This window comes from Pistacia vera, unplaced genomic scaffold (genome assembly GCF_008641045.1).
Source record: "Pistacia vera cultivar Batoury unplaced genomic scaffold, PisVer_v2 Contig914, whole genome shotgun sequence".
In the NCBI taxonomy this organism is placed as follows: domain Eukaryota; kingdom Viridiplantae; phylum Streptophyta; class Magnoliopsida; order Sapindales; family Anacardiaceae; genus Pistacia; species Pistacia vera.
In genome coordinates, this window is record NW_022196795.1 from 4,523 (window position 1) to 20,759 (window position 16,237).

At 37.0% G+C, this 16,237-nt stretch overlaps 3 protein-coding genes across 3 annotated transcripts; all 3 read right to left on the reverse strand.

Moving 5' to 3' along the window:
• Positions 1 to 1,312: 1,312 nt before the first annotated feature.
• LOC116119986 (F-box protein SKIP23-like) lies at positions 1,313 to 3,224 on the reverse strand. The gene is made up of 2 exons (XM_031405921.1): positions 2,032 to 3,224; positions 1,313 to 1,567 (listed from the first exon to the last, which is right to left on the reverse strand). The coding sequence occupies exons 1-2, from the start codon at positions 3,222 to 3,224 to the stop codon at positions 1,561 to 1,563; spliced, it is 1,200 nt and encodes a 399-aa protein (XP_031261781.1). The 3' UTR covers positions 1,313 to 1,560.
• A 1,249-nt stretch (positions 3,225 to 4,473) lies between these two features.
• Positions 4,474 to 5,622, reverse strand: LOC116119987 (F-box protein SKIP23-like). The gene is made up of 3 exons (XM_031405922.1): positions 5,006 to 5,622; positions 4,667 to 4,908; positions 4,474 to 4,580 (listed from the first exon to the last, which is right to left on the reverse strand). Exons 1-3 carry the CDS (start codon positions 5,620 to 5,622, stop codon positions 4,474 to 4,476), a joined length of 966 nt encoding a protein of 321 aa, XP_031261782.1.
• A 6,453-nt stretch (positions 5,623 to 12,075) lies between these two features.
• On the reverse strand, positions 12,076 to 13,227 carry LOC116119988 (F-box protein SKIP23-like). Its single transcript, XM_031405923.1, has one exon. It carries the CDS (start codon positions 13,225 to 13,227, stop codon positions 12,076 to 12,078), a length of 1,152 nt encoding a protein of 383 aa, XP_031261783.1.
• Positions 13,228 to 16,237: the final 3,010 nt, after the last annotated feature.

Consider the following 16,237-nt stretch of genomic DNA (forward strand, 5'->3'; position numbering starts at 1 on the left):
GAAGGGGTGTAAGTAAAATAACCCTAACACAGTCCTAACGGAAGCTAAAGAAATGGAGTGTTTGCGTTAACTTAATAATCTTTTTTATCCATCAATTAAAGGTATGAAACCTGAGGGGAAGTCTATCAACTCTTAAAAATATGTTACCAAATTAATTGTTGTGTAAGTTGGGTTACAAATCGCTCAATTTTATATATGTAATATTGTTAAAAGAAAATTGAGCGTTGGAAGAGCTTTGAGTTGAACCGCGCAAGTTTGTTTGAGACAGGATTAAACGAACATAGTGCAGAAACAAAAGCTTTGGGCCCCCGGGCTTCGGATAGCACTAAGAAAATTTGAGTGGGAGCAGTGCCATTTCCATTCTCCGAATACGCCAAAGCTAATTTAATAGTGTCACCACATTTTGGGTACAGCCGACGCCAATGTTCCCAATTGAAACGATGATTAGTGACTTTAGTCAATATATCTATAAATGCCAATATGATGGAAGATCTGATGGACGATCACTTGCCAACAGATACTATCAAAGTTTTAATGCTGATAATGATAGACAGAAATTAGGTGAAGAAGTAGTGTAAACTTATGATTCCTCTTAAGTATAGTGCAATTATAGTGCAATTATTCATCACCTAGTGTCGGTTTAACCCTGAGACAATTAAGGTAGTTGTCAACTTCAAGTTCTCTCTCACGACTATTGACGACTGACCTCCATAGATAGAATTTCCGACGAGTCGGGTGGTCTCAGAACAAGACTCTCTAACCGATCTACACTTCCAAATAACAAAATGTATCTTCTGGTTGTAGAAGGGAAAAACGATTACCGTTTAAATGTATCATTTTTTTTCCGGTTATACTCGTACAACTAGATAGATCATTGCAATAGCTTCACATTCATATTCACAATGTAATTGGAAATTCCCGATACCGACAATAGGCTGCTGACACATGATCGATAACTCCACTCCCTTCTTATAAGCTTCTAAAGCTCGGTAAATGAACCTTCATGAATCTAAAAACATTTTACGTGAAGGGATTGTGAACTGCAAACGTTAGAAAAAATTGCATGACTACATACTGGGATACATTTGTGACTTACGTGGTCCATTGGGCTTACAGAGTGTTCAATAGATCCCATAAATTAGTCAAACTACACACAAACTGACTGGATATCCCGGTCACCAAAAAAAAAAAAAAAAAATATATATATATATATATTGGGGTACATTAAAAATAACATCAATCAGAAACCATCAACAAGATTAAAAGGTGTAGCAAAGAGAATTAGGAAGTAAACTTAGCATTATTACATTAACAAAACTTCTCAATCATCCATATTCAGTACACGCTTAATAGTTTAAACCAACACCTCAACCATCTATAGTTGAAACACTACTCATAATACTCCTATGACACACTTAAACTGGTACATATACACAAATACTAAGAACAAGGCTTCTGCAGCAACTTAGAGTAGTTAGAACTATAAACTACAAACTTTACGATGTTGGAGACTTGACCCGCCTGCGAATTGCCCTGAAGCAGCTATAGATTCTGTTTTGATCATCCGCTGAAAGAGGAAAAGAAAGTGGAAATAAATAGGTTAGTTGCAATCAACCGCATATGTTAAAGTTCTCCTGCAATCAGTTAAATAGCCTCAATATACAGAAAAATGGAAAAACTGAAGCAGTGATCATATAACCAGAAACTGAAAGAAAAGTTTGCTACAGCAATAAAATCTAGTATCAAGTTTCTGTACTAGCAACCTTTAGTTCACAATGCAAGTTACTCATAAGACAATATGCTGAATAATTTTTGCCAGTATACAAAACACAGAGTGTTTAAAAAGAACACAGCTTGGAGATTCATTATGGTATGGTATTTCAGAGCTATCAACACAGAGAAAAATAATCAAATTCATGTACTAGGGGACTTAAATATTCTTTCATTTTCCGGATATATTAAAAAAGAGAACATTTTTAGTAAATAAGGGGCATAAGAATAAAGATATAGAAAGTGCTGAGAAGCATTTACATTTGGTCACGAGGAACTGACATAGAATGGTGCTCCAACCATGGAGGAGGAGAAAAGATCTCCGGAAATCCTTCAACAACAGCACCTTCAGTCAAGTCATAAACGCTAATTTTCTTGCTGGGTTGAACATTTTTAGTAATAACAAAGCTTGAGCATTTAAAATGATGGAAATAAATACAATTCCCTCGACAACCATGGAACTCCTTGGCAGAAACAGAGTAGGAACAATCATCACCCAGAAACAGGATTCGATCTTCCAAACCACTCTCCATTCGAATCCAACTTAGCCTTCTCATATCCAGCCTGTAAACCTTGAAAGACAACCCGTCATAAGTACCAAGCTCGAACCAGCTTTGGTATTTCACAACTAAAAGCAAGTCATTCAGCGATCCGACCAAGTGTAAAATCCCTTTATTACCAAATTGGGCTGGCTGAGTAATTTTATAGAAGGTCAACGTCTCTGCATCTATTCTTGTGACGATGCCCGACATGGTCAAAGCATAGAAAGTTTGATTGTGGTAAAGAATATCCACAAACACATCATGACGTTCAAACTTATCAGGATCCCTTTCGATAATAATCCAGTCCTTGTCAACGTTTCTCCAAAGAGCAAGTTTATAATTAAACAGCGCCAGAATGGTGAATTTATCATCATCCTGGCTATAACAAGTAGTCACAGCCACCTTCTTAAAAGATATAGGTTCCGTATTGCTAACAGGAAGGATTTTACCTTCAATTCCAGAAAAGTGCTGGAGTCTGTACTTTTTATCAACTTCCACTACTCGAAGATCAAGCAAATTCAGAGCGTTGGGTAAGTTGTCGGCGAACGGTGGAGGAAGAAACCTAGAGAGCGGGTGCTCCACTTGGACTCTGTCAGTATGGGACTCTTGAACTTTAACCATCCAGGTCCGAGTGGTTTCGTCAGCATTGTGAGGCTCAATGGCATAAATTTTGGACTCGACGAGTACATAGAACTCATCAGGGAAACTTGTTGATGGATATTCAACAGGGAAGGGATATGGAAGATCCAATCGTGGGTTTGGGGGTCTTGGAGGATTCGGAATTGAGAATTTAAAATGGTGACAGACGGCGCGAACCTGACGGGTATAGTGTCCTGAATACAATTTTTTAGAGATCAAGGGAAGTACATCTTTGGGGAGACTCCCCCAGTCGCGTGCTGGAACGCTACCCATTGAAGAAGAAGAAGAAGAAGAAGAAGAAGAAGAAGAAGAAAAGGGGATAGAGGAGGAAAGTTCGACTCTGCTCATGGCTCTATCTCTATCAAATGAAATCGAGGGGATACTCTCTGAACAATGATGAGTTCTACATTTATATAGAACGGGAAAGGGATTAATTCGTAAATCCTTAGCAATGAGTAATCCCCATATCTTAAAAAATAGTTCCATCAAAAAGTAAAAAATTCAAAATTTTAATTATTCTCTTCTTTTTTAATCCAAAAATCTTTTTTACGCACTTGTTTAGCATATATATCATATCAGTCCACTAAATTAGTATATATATACTATAACAGTCAACTAAATTGACGATATAAAACAAATTACAACTTCTAATATCTTTGAACGGTTTAAACTATAGGTTTGCAGAAATTTAGGATAGAACTAAAACTAGCGGGTACTTGGGGTTCCGATTCTAGTTCCTACCTGACACTGTCCCTTACAAGGTCGGTTTCGGTTCTCAAAAATTGGAATCGATACTGTGCAATTCCGATTCCACCATTGCAAGAACCGAAATCGAGATCTAGGAACTTGATAGAAATCGAATGTATTTGTAATTTTTGTAAGTATTTGGGGTGTATTTATAATTTTTGTAAATAGTAGGAGGTACTAGTAATTTTTTTGTGCACCTGAAACAAAACTTGTGTTTTAAGTTCCAATTTCAGTTCAAGTTCCAATTCCAATTCTAGGCATTTAGGAACCATAATCGACCGGTTCCAATTTTAATTTTAAATTTAGGAATCGACTAGTTTTGATTCCGGTTCCATGGGATTTGGGCGGGTACCCACACCCGCCCACCCCAGTTTAAGGCCCTAACTTTGTAGGAGCAAATTACAGTCTAATCAACTGGCAAACTCTTTGTGGGTATGATAAACTGCATTATAGTCTATAGATAACTCTATAATGATTAATAAATAGTATTACTTTGTTTAAGAATTTTATACTAGAAATAACATTACAGACAAATTTTGTACATATATTCCTTGAACAATCAATAATGAATATAAAAAATCAAATGCATAAATATGAAGGAATAATGATGGGTTATTAAAAAAAAAAAAAAAAAAAAGCTGTATTTAAATAGCATGGCATGTATGCATAAACAGCTCTAACGACTATTGAAAACCTGCATCCAATTCTATGCTCTGATCTTCATTGTTGATCAGAACACAGAGCTACAAAAAGAGCAAGAATACATAAACATTGATCACCAGAAAAGCATTGAATAGCCTGGAAATTCCATGATCGAATCTTCATAACTAGTTGTCAAGTCGAAAATCCCAGTATCCATTCCGGGGTAATAATCATGGTCACCTATACAGTAACCATTTACAAAATAAGCAGAATTGGGTTTACATCCACCAAACTCTCTCGTGGAAGAGAGAAGGAACAATCATTACCTGTAAACAAAACTCTCTTATCCAATTCATTCCTCACCTTAACCCATTCGTAAGCCCGAAAATCAAGCTTGAAAACAAGCACATTCACGTACTTAACAACTAAAAACAAATCATTTGGTGATTTTACCAAGTGTCTTGTCCCCAAATTTAAATTTTGCAGCGGGAACACAACATGAGTAACGCTCAAGGACCGAGTATCCACAGATATCGTCAGACCCGTTTCGCCCACGACATAGAATTGTCTGTCATGATAAACAATGTACTCAAATCGACTATCGTAGCTATCAAAATCTCTTTCTACTTGTACCCATTCTTTTTTTAATAATTTTCCACACAAACAGTTTCCCTTGACGATGAATTGCCATGGCAGAAAACTCATCCTTACCACCAAGACCTGTAGAAACAACCGCTTTGTTGAAAACGCCGGACCGCCTTTCAGGAGAGTCTACTTCAATTGTGTACACTCTAGCGATTTCCGTAACGTGATATTTCAACGTATCCAACACTTTTGGCAACCTCAAGGCTTCAAAAAGACCGGGGCAAAGCGGATCCTCGACTCTGAGCAGCCCGGAGCTCAGCTCCGTGACTCTAACTAGCCACGTTTTAGCGGTTTTGTGAGTGTAGATGATTTTGTGAAGAGGTTTAATAGCATAAACTGTTGAGTAGGACAGTATAAAGTTGGATCGAGACATACGGAGTGGACCAATGATGGGGTGAGAGATGGAGAGTTTCGAGGTTGGAAAAGGGATTTTTGGAGGAGAGGGGACTGCGAAAATAAACGAGAGACAGACGACACGAAAATGCCGAATGTCAGTTCTTGTTGGGAGGTGTTTACTTACGGATAAGAGAAGGTTAAAAGGGAGAGCGGTCCAATCTGGGTTGCCAACCCTGGCCTTAACATTACGGGAAGAAGAAGAAGAAGACAACCACGGTGGAGGAGACGAAAAGTTGTTCATGGCTTCAAGGATTTGAAATTTAATGGAGTAAGTGAGAGAGTGGTTCCAAGTGTGAAACTCACGCTTTCCACTTTTGATATAATGTATGTATTCTCCCACGCTTTTGATTTGTAGAATATCTGGTACTGTTTCAGAATCAATACTCTTTATTAACAGGGATTACTACCAATCAAACGGGGGTCCAGAAGTTTAAAGAAAATCACGTTTGAAGGATATACCAAGAACCAATTGAAAGGGTGATGTTGGATGATGATCCAACGGTGAAGAAGAAAGGGAAAAAGAGTTCGGTGAAGAAGAAATAATTGTTTATATAAAATGTGTCAGCTTTAAATTTTGAAGTGGTGAAAAACAATGAAGCTACAGTACAATTATGGCAGGTCCTGGATCAGAGATTCACAGTCGGAGGAGTCGAGGACCTCTCCATTCTACCCTTGATCTTCACAAATTCCCAGACAAACACTTCCTCTGCGTAAAACAAATTCTTACTGGTACCACTGAAGTTGAGTTGAGCTTAGGGGTGGGCATTTGTGACCGGGCAAAAAAGTCTAACTCAAAAATCCAGTTCTAGAACAGATCTTCGAAGAAGTCTGGTCCTAAAATAGGATCAAGCCTAAGGAGGAACACCCGGACCCTCCACTGGACCCTCCTCCAAGGCTAGGGACTAGGCCCAAAAAAATTTATATTTTTTCAATATAGTCCTCTACCAAATTATATAAAAAACCATGTTAATTTAAAAATAAATATAAATTAAAAGGGTTAAAATAAAATTTTACAAAATTTATTAAAAAAAAAATTTCCACGTCTAAAAAATTTATAAATTTTACCTCTAAAAAATACTAAAAACCTCTCGTAAAATTTTATTTTGCCCCCAAAATATAAAAAAAAAATTGAGGGAGGAAAAATTAATTATCCAAGCCCCATGGGACTGGTCCTAGAATCGGTCCTGGGCCCATAGGACAGTCCCTACCAGGCCTAAGGCCTGGTCTGGGTCCTAATTTTTCTCATGAGGTCCTAGGCCCATGAGTGACTGGTCCCATTTGGGACCAGTCCCAAACGGGCCCAGGCCTGGGCCTGCTTGGGACCGGTCCCTGCCCACCTCTAGTTGAGCTTCATTACAAATTATTTGAAACTTGAAAAGATAGATTAGATTAATAAAATAACCCTCTTACATTGGCCAAAAATGGTAGCAATATTTCTCATCCTCGGTGACACCCGTATAACAATATAGTTGTTGATTTTGTCTTTTGTATACATACTTATGCAAGAAGAGGAAGAGTGGCAACAGGTAGGAGGGTATACCAAAAAAACTATATCAGCTTGGGTGGTTGAATGATTGGATAAGGACTCGTAGATATATTATTCAAAATGTCTTAAGTTTGAGCTATCTCAATTGTTAATAGAGATTACTACTATAGGTTATACTAGACCTTTAGCTTCAGGGTCAGGGGGATTAGTCCTGAATACATATACAAAAAGAAGAAGAGGGGCAACATGAGGGTATGCCACAAAAAATGTGTTAGCTTAGGTGGTTGAATGGTTGGAAAAAGACTCGTAAACATATTACTCAAGAGATTCTGAATTCGAGTCACCTCAATTATTAATAGGGATGACTACTACAGGTTATATCAGACCCTTAACTTTAGGGTGGGGGGATTAGTCTTGAATACGTATGCAAGAAGAGGAAGAGTGGCAACAGGAGGGTATACCAAGAAAAATGTGTCAGCTTAGGTGGTTAAATGGTTGGATAAGGACTCGTAGATATATTATTCAAGAGGTCCTGAATTCGAGTTATCTCAATTGCTAATAGGGATGGCTACTGGAAGTTATATCAAACCCTTAACTTCGGGGCCGAGGGATTAGTCCTGAATACGTATGCAAGAAGAGGAAGAGTGGCAACAGAAGGGTATACCAAGAAAAATGTGTCAGCTTAGGTGGTTGAATGGTTAGATAAGGACTCGTAGATATATTACTCAAAAGGTCTCGAATTCGAGTCACCTCAATTGCTAATAGAGATGGCTATTGGAGGGCATATTAGACCCTTATAACTTCAGGGTCAGGGAGATAATCCTGAATTTCAAGTAATATGACTATATTAATTGGAAAAATTTATAGAGTGATGTTGCGTTTCTGTGTTGAGTTTGTTGACATGTCCCGAATCGATATTAATTAAATTAAATTTTATGCACTATTCTTAAAGTTATTCTAACTCTATATGCTCCTCTTTAAGGTTGATTGTTGTTAGGAATCCAATTCTAGAGGCTCACCTTCAAATTTGATTGTCCTCGGGAATCCAATTCTAGATGCCCTTGGCAAAGTTTAATTTGTCCAATCTCATTGAGTTCTACTATCTCAAACAAATATTTGAGTTCCTACTTTTTCTCAAAACCCCCAAACAAATTTTATATTCGAATAGCCTTTTCACTTAGCTATTTATAAATTTATGAACAAGTATAATAATTAATTATGAAAAATAATAGATTAAATTTGTCGTAAAATTTTTTTTGAAAAGAAAATCATAATTTTGCTTTATAATTGTTATGTCTAAAAAATCATGGCTAACGTTAACTTATGTCAGCAAACACCAATCAGAATTCAGAAAGGCTTTGCGCCATCCAAGAGGTGCCACGTCGTGCTATAACAGGAAGAATATGGTTGTCATCAACTTGGCAGATTTAGGTTTTGTCTATGAGTGATAGAGGGCCACACACTTGTCCAACCCCCAGGTAACTTAAGGATATTTTCTAAGTTATCAGCCAATGGGAGACAAGGAAAGACTTGCACGACACCTATCCACTTACAGATTTGTAATCATTACATTGAATTCTTCTACTGTCATGCAATCAACTTGTAAAGCAAACTAAACCAAACAAGAAATCAAGAAGAAAACAACAATCAACAACACATAAACTTTTACCGTGGTTCACTTGCCCGATTAGAGCAAGCTACATCCACGTTGAACTCTGGAAATAGAGTTCGCTGCACTATGATTAAAGAACACCAGATTTACAGTCTCAATTACAAGAGAAAGACACTCCAAGAAACCCGGATCGAATAACACTTTCTGAACCCGTAATCTGCCCTAGGACTCCTCTAACCTGGAAATCCTATACCAAGAACACAGCAGTTCTTTCCCTTGACTGATTAACCCCAAATCACTCAAGAACCCACAGATTACACAGAAGAATTAGACCCAAAGAAAGAACCCTAGGTTTTACAGAAAAACGAAGACTGCTCTCTCTCAATCGTTATTCGATCTACGGTTACCATATGAAACCCTAAACCTTTTATAGTGTTGACTTCAGGCAAGATCTCAGCCGTTGGCTCCCCTTCTGAATTTGCGGTCAGGATTACTCATGGGCTGTCCCAAAAACGACGCCGTTCCATTTAACACAATACGACGCCGTTTCAGCATTCACTTTACAACATCTACTATAAGTAGATGACTCCCTCTATCATATTTGGGATTCTGATCTTGAAACATCATTTTGATTGTAATATTTATTTTCAGAGCAAAGACAACCTACGAGAAAGAAACTGACTTGATATGCTCTCTGAATATTAAGTTATTATACCTCTGCTCACTTTTCGCTATATGCGGCCTCTTGTAATCTCTCATATATAAAAGAAACAGCAGACATAAGATTTGCTTTAAGCATCCGAACCACTTTAAAAACCATCTCTTATTTATTATTTAATTTTTGCATTAGATTATCCCAATCATTCACATGTAGTTTCTAAGAGCAGCTTAGACTTTGTCCATTGGAGCTGTCGGTGTCAAAATCAAACATCAACAACAATAAAGAGAGAAAAGAGGATACTTTATTGAATTGAATTTTTTGCTTGCTCCAATGGGCTCCTCCATTTTTGTGTCCTATATAACTGACCTTGGAAGCCTGGGTTGTTGGGGACTACAGTGATGGGTTTTGGTGAAGGAGAAGGATAAGCCGTAATAATTTTTTTTAGCTTCCAATCGCTAACACTAAAAATTTATTAATAAGATATATATGACTTACTCTCAAATTGTAAAATAAATTATTAAAATTTATCTTTGTTTTTATCGTGATCGAAGGTAAGCCAGCTTGTGCATATTTTAACTAACCCTCGAGACCCTGAAGTTACCCTATTAGCAACCGAGGTGACTCAAACTCAGGACCTTTTGAGTATTACACCCAAGAATCTTAAATCAACTACTCGATCACTCAAGGGTGGTTAAATACATTTTAGCGACTTCAAGATCACAGTGGGAGTCGAACATGTTTTTTTTTCATCACCAAGGGTGTTCAGGCTAGCTTGCGCGCACCTCAATTAATCCTCCGGGGTCTTAAAAGTCCGTCCGGATAATCTTCCAATGGCCACCACTATTAGGGCCTGAGGGGACTCGAACTCAGGAGCTTGGGACCTAATGGTGGTTGGAGTCGAACATTTTATTCCTTCTTTTTTTCTATATCCCTCATAATCTATGAAATACTAAAAATTCAATTTATATACGAGATATAGATGACTTAAAAGGTTGTAATATTAGAAGGAAAACTTATAAGAAATGCTTGTAACTGTAAATATAAAGCTTATTGAATACCATATATGATACATTTGGCTACTTGAAGATGATATTTATTTTATGCCAAAGAGAATTTAGGTTTAATAATATTGCGAATTTTTATTCTTTACCTTGTTTCTAGGGGTGTTATCAAGCCGAGCCGAGCCGAGTTTTCTGCTTAACGAGCTCGGCTCGTGAAAGAGAAAGACTAAACGAGCTGAGTACGAGCGAGCCGAGTCATAAATTATGTGGCTCGAATTGGCTCGGTAATGGTTTTGACACAATTCGAGCCGACTCGCGAGCCAACTCCAAATAATTCTGTTTTTTTTTTTTTTTTTAATTCAACTTCTTTAAAAAAAAAAAAAATGGTTGGGCAGCAACTGCGCGTCTGATTGTTTGTTAGCTTTTAATTCAATTTTTTTTAAGATCTGACGAAGAATATGTTTACCATGGCCCATGATGATTCTTCAACTTGGTTAGGATTCACAGTAACTCCCATACTTATTTTAATGGTGTGGTGTAGCCAAATAAGATAAAAAGCAAACAAGTTTAACTTGTTTTTGCTTTTTTGGTGAATGACGAGGCCATTTGATTCCTTCATCTGTAACTTTAGCCTTTATAAACTCAACACACCTTCTAACAAACAAACCCCGAACAAACAACCATCAAAGATGATAAAGATCCGACGAAGAAACCCCCTACTCATCGATTAAAGTCCAACGAAAATCTTACGAAGATGATTCAGATCTGACGAAGCTCGAACGAAGATAACGAAGTTCCAACAAAGATCCAACGAAGATCAGACGACGATGACGAAGATCCCGCGAAGCTGACAAAGATCCGACGAAGATGAACAAGATCCCACGAAAATGTGAAACATATTTGGCTGAAGATGAACAAAATAGTTAGTTTGGGTCTTTGGGAGGAGTTTGATTCAAACTTTTATGGCAAGGGTTCTACTGGTCAAGGATTTCGATGATTTGGGATTTTAATAACAGGGCCATTTTGTTATTTTATAAAACTTGTATTGCATTATTTCATTAAATCCCAATAGTTGAGAAATTCTCAAAAAAAAACCCTGGTATTTCGAGCCAGGCTCGAATCGCAAGCCTAATGAGTCGAGTCGAGCCGGGTCGTTATCAGACGAACTGAGCTGTTAATGAGCCAGACTTGAGCAAAACCGGGCCGGCTCGCGAGCGGCTTGGTTCGTTAAGCAGCCTTACTTGTTTCAATCTGATCTCTCATTCAATGTGAATAAATTGGAGTTACGTTACAGACTACAGCTGGGATGGCTACTAGCTAATTAATGAAGAATCAAGTATGAAGGATGATCAGATTACAGTGGTCAAAACAGAGCTACTGTGAGGCTCAACTTTCAAATCTTTAAATGCACGTCAACCTTAAAATGGAAGTTTTCAGCTACACATTCTCAAAACATCTTTAGCTTACTTTCTCCTTACATTCATTTCCGAATGAATCCCCCACTCCCCACTCCAACACAAACTTATATATAACCATGTTGCCAGCAACCCATATAAATGATCATCAGAAATTTCTTGTTACTTAATTAAAACAGTACACACTTTACAGAGTTTTAAAAAAAAATTAAAAAATTGTTAAAACAGTACCCAGAATCCATAACAAAACTAAACTGATGAAAGCAAAGACTATTAACTGTTGTTTTGATCTGTACCTACGAGTGGTTAGAACTGTAAAACAAAAATTTCTTGACCGGATGTAAGGCTTGAGAAGGAAGATTGAACATAGCTCGATCTCCGATCCGAGCAGAAAACCTGAAATGCTAATAAAAAAAAATGTAAGAAGTTTCTCATGCAATCTTATTATGAAGCAGTAATCACAGGGAAAGTGCATAATACAATTACCATTCAGTTGGCCGTAGAAGCAGAGGCGGAGCTCTACTTAAGCCATGTGGGAGGTGGCCAAAATAATTTAGAATAACCTGGGAAAGCACCGAGTGGCGCAGCTATTTGAGTCTCCAGGTCAAAAAGGCCAGTATTGACACCAGGATGATGCCTATTAACCCTGTAAAACTCATCATCCGCGAAGTAAACACAGTTGGGTTTAACCCCAGCGAAGTCCTTCGTGGAAACAGAGAACGTGCAATCCTCACCCACAAACAGCGCCCGATCCCTCAACTCGTTTCGCAAAGGCAGCCACTCGCGCCTCTGCTCGTCGAGTTTGAACACAATTAAACGGATTGGACAGTCTTCTTCATCAATATCCATATGGCAAGCACAACATTCTTCCACCCAGAACTTATCAACCAGGTACATTCCATCAGAGGAATCCACAAGATATTTGAACCCGCTACTCCATCTCTGAAGCGGGCCCGCAACTTCAAAAATATCCAAAGTTTCTGGATCCACAGTCATGGTCACACCCCGAGTGCCCATGGCGTAGAATTTGTTATCATGATAAGAAATATCTTCAAAACGAAAACCATTTTCAACAACGGCAATGTTGAGCCAATTGCGGGTTGAAAATCTCCATATCCCCACCCTCCCGCCACTAACGAGAGCCATGACGCAGAAGCCACCAAGCGGAGAGACAACAACTTTTTCAAAGTACAATATGTGCCTTGCAATGGATGGCGAAACCAATTCAAGGCGGAAAGATTTAGCTATCTCCTTGGCGCGATATTCGAGAAGGTTTAGTGTTTTTGGCAACTTCCTGGTCACTTGGTTAACGTAAATTCTCGAAAGAGGGTCTTCGAGAATGACTTTTCCTGGCTCGATCTCTTCCACTCTGACCAACCAAGTCTTGGTGGTCAGATGGGTATTGGAGATTTTGTTTATGGGCTCCAACGCGTATATTGTCGATTCTGCAAGAACAAACTCTTCCCAACGGTCAAGGGCGACACACAAGGGGTAGTAAACTTTGATTTTCTTATGGGGAGATATGGGTATTCTCGGACGTTCGGCTGAATCAAAAAAAGAATTACAAACTGCGCGGAAATGGTGTGTGTCAAACCGATCGTCGAGGTATTCAGCGATCACACTTAGTAAGTGATTGGGAAGCTCAGAGTAGTCTGGTAAGGTTAAGTCCATTGTTAGCAAAGACAAATGAGATGCTAAACGTAGAGAGAATGAAAAAGAAGGTGATTTTTTTGAAGATGAAGGAGGCTTTGTAGTGGACGAAGAGGAAGATGAAGGGTTTTTATAGGCCAGGCCGCCAGGACTTCTGCCCTTAAGAGTGAAATGGCCATTTTAGCCTTGGTGATTATAGTATCTAAAACACCCAAATAGTTTGAAAAACATCTATATGATCCCTCTCTTATTAGGGTCATGTATGCATTATTTTTTCTTTTCTTAGTCTTAGACACCAACGTCATTGGTATATTTGAAATGATTATTTACAAGAACATATATATTTTTATTGATTTAATGTATAGATGATTTGGTGTACAAATTCTTCGATTCAATATCGAGAGTTTGTTAATATTCAAATAATGGATAAATTGATAATTATATGTATCTAATTTTTTTTTTAGGTCTTTTTATAGCAATCAACATTAAAAGTAGGTTGTTTCCCAACCTAGCTTTAATGGAAAATTAAAATCCCAGTATTGTCTCACGAAAGTTGTACAAATATTTTCTATATTCAAATAATCAACTCATCTCACTTTCTTAACACTTTTGTCATTAATTCTCTCATGTTTTTTTTGCTAAAAACTTTTCCTTCTTCCCAAGATTGACAAATTGTTACCCCCTTTAATTTTCTTTCATTTTCTAGGGAAAATTCTTTGTTATTATCCAAGCAAAGACCCCATCAAAATATCACTTCATTTCACATTTTACATTAAACGTCACAAAAAGTCCAAGAGCATTTGTGACAAATCAAAATTCTCTTTTGAAATCGATTTTATAAATGCTATAACAAGTTCATGATAATAGCTACCAATATGTCTTTTTCGTTGTGTCAAGTTAAGGTAACAAATTCAATTTCTCAAATAAACATAAAGTGGGTGGGTGGTAAACCAATCTAAGCATTGTATTAGTATTATCGTTATCATCGTTATTGTTATATCAATTTGTGATCAATTAGCCGCTAATCACACACAAACTAACATATCAACAAACACAAGATCAAGAACACAAGAACAACCAAATTTACTGTGGTTCACCCTTCCAAAAAACTGGAAAAACTACTTCCACGTTGAGCTCCAAGAATTTAGGACTCACTGCACTAGGAATAAAAAGTTCTTTACAAATTACAACGATTCTCAAAGACACGCACAATTCTCAATCTTGAACAAACCACCCAAACCGTTAATCTATAGAGAAACCTGGACTAGCTTCTCTAATCCTGAAGGAAATACTACCCTCACAGTATAATTGCAAAGATTGTAACACCGATTACACAGATTTGAGACAAGATTGAAGAACCCTAACCAAAGCAGCAAGAATCCTAATTCGCACACACGAGAGAGAGCTACTAGAATCTGCAAAAAAACTTACTTATATAGGGCTGACTTGTTGGATAGATTCTAGCTATTGGATGTTGATTGCTTCAACGGCTAGGATTGTCTCATATGAGTATAAAAAACGGCAACGTGTTGATAAGTGTTGTATGCAGAAACGTTAACGTTTTGGGCTTCACACAGATAACAGTTATCAACTTCAACATCACATGAATCAACAAAAACGATATGCTTTTTGCCTTTACAAATTTCAATTCGTACATAAGTACTCTCTCTAATCCCATCTTTCTCCCGACTTTGTTTGTCCTCATTCCTTGAATATTATCCCCACGACTCTTAACTCAAATTATCAATTGATTAAAAGAAGAGAAATTTTTGAGAAAGATACAAAGATATTTTACTGATCTAATAACCTTTACCGTAGCATTAATGAGATGTTAGATACATTCTATGGACAATTATATATATTGAACTAGGGAATTATTCTATAGAGGAGATTATAGATAGTTTTATAACTATCCAGGTGTCTTTAAAATTTGCATCCGAGATGGGTAAAGGGCAATTTGGGTGATCACAATTGTTTGAAATTTACAATGAATAAATATATGGAAATGAACATGAATTTTACTAAGGAGTTACGACAAACTCTGTCAGACGAAAGCATTTTACAGAATTCTAAATATACAAGAAGACATTTATATCTTAATTACATCAAATAATAAAATTATTTATTGTAATTTTCTGTAATATAAGATCATAAAGCTCTTCTTTTTACTGTAATATAGAGAACCCTTTTGTTCAATATCTTGTCACATATAATAGAGAGAGCATAGCCCGTAGTGGAAGGACAAAATAATTAAGGGAAATTTTTTTATTTTTATAGATTTTGGGAAAGGATAAATACATCAAAATTATCATTTGAGAAAGTAATTTCTATTTATATGAAAAATGAGTTGTGATATGACTCTTCTTGCTTTTCTCTTTTATCATATTTTGGGCTGTGCATGCATTGCATTGTTTCTGGTTTTTTATGAATCAAGAACACGAAAATCAAACTAATAGATGCAGGCCTATTTATTGCCATAATGAGCAAAAGTTGACGACCCTCAAGACTTTGTAATCCGAAAGCATAATTCTTTTACACTCAAATTTTTCTTCTCCATTGCAAGCTGGGAATCTTTCTTTTTTTCTTCTTTATTTTCTGGTTTTCTCTTTTATCGTGATTCTGGGTTCGGCATGTTTCTGGTTTATGAGGAATCAAGAACAGCGAAATCAGAGGAGAAACACAGGGCTATTCTTTTCCTTAAATTGGGAAAAGTAGATTAGGATGAGGACTTTATCAACCGAAAGCAGAATTCCTTTTGACAAAATTTTATTCAAATTTCAAAAAAAAAAAAAAAAAAAAAAAATTGTCTTGTTTATTGTAAGATCACCATTCTGGTTTCGAGGCAACTGGGTTTGGAAACATTTGGTTAAGCTGGGAATCTTTCTCTTCAGTTTTTCTTTTTTTGGCTAGAAAATATTTCATTTATTGTTATATGCTCCATTCAATGAAAATAATTCGCCGTTTTTGAAACATGGATGTTTTAGGTCATGTTTATGCTTCAATAATTGGAAAAAATGGAAGCATATGTATT

Coding starts and splice junctions, on each gene's coding strand:
- LOC116119987 (XM_031405922.1), bottom strand. CDS start 5,622: ATGAACAACTTTTCGTCTCCTCCACCGTGGTTGTCTTCTTCTTCTTCT. Junction 4,909..5,005: donor ATTCATCGTCAAGGGAAACT/GTTTGTGTGGAA, acceptor TTATCATGACAG/ACAATTCTATGTCGTGGGCG. Junction 4,581..4,666: donor TAAGAGAGTTTTGTTTACAG/GTAATGATTGTT, acceptor GTTACTGTATAG/GTGACCATGATTATTACCCC.
- LOC116119988 (XM_031405923.1), bottom strand. CDS start 13,227: ATGGACTTAACCTTACCAGACTACTCTGAGCTTCCCAATCACTTACTA.
- LOC116119986 (XM_031405921.1), bottom strand. CDS start 3,224: ATGGGTAGCGTTCCAGCACGCGACTGGGGGAGTCTCCCCAAAGATGTA.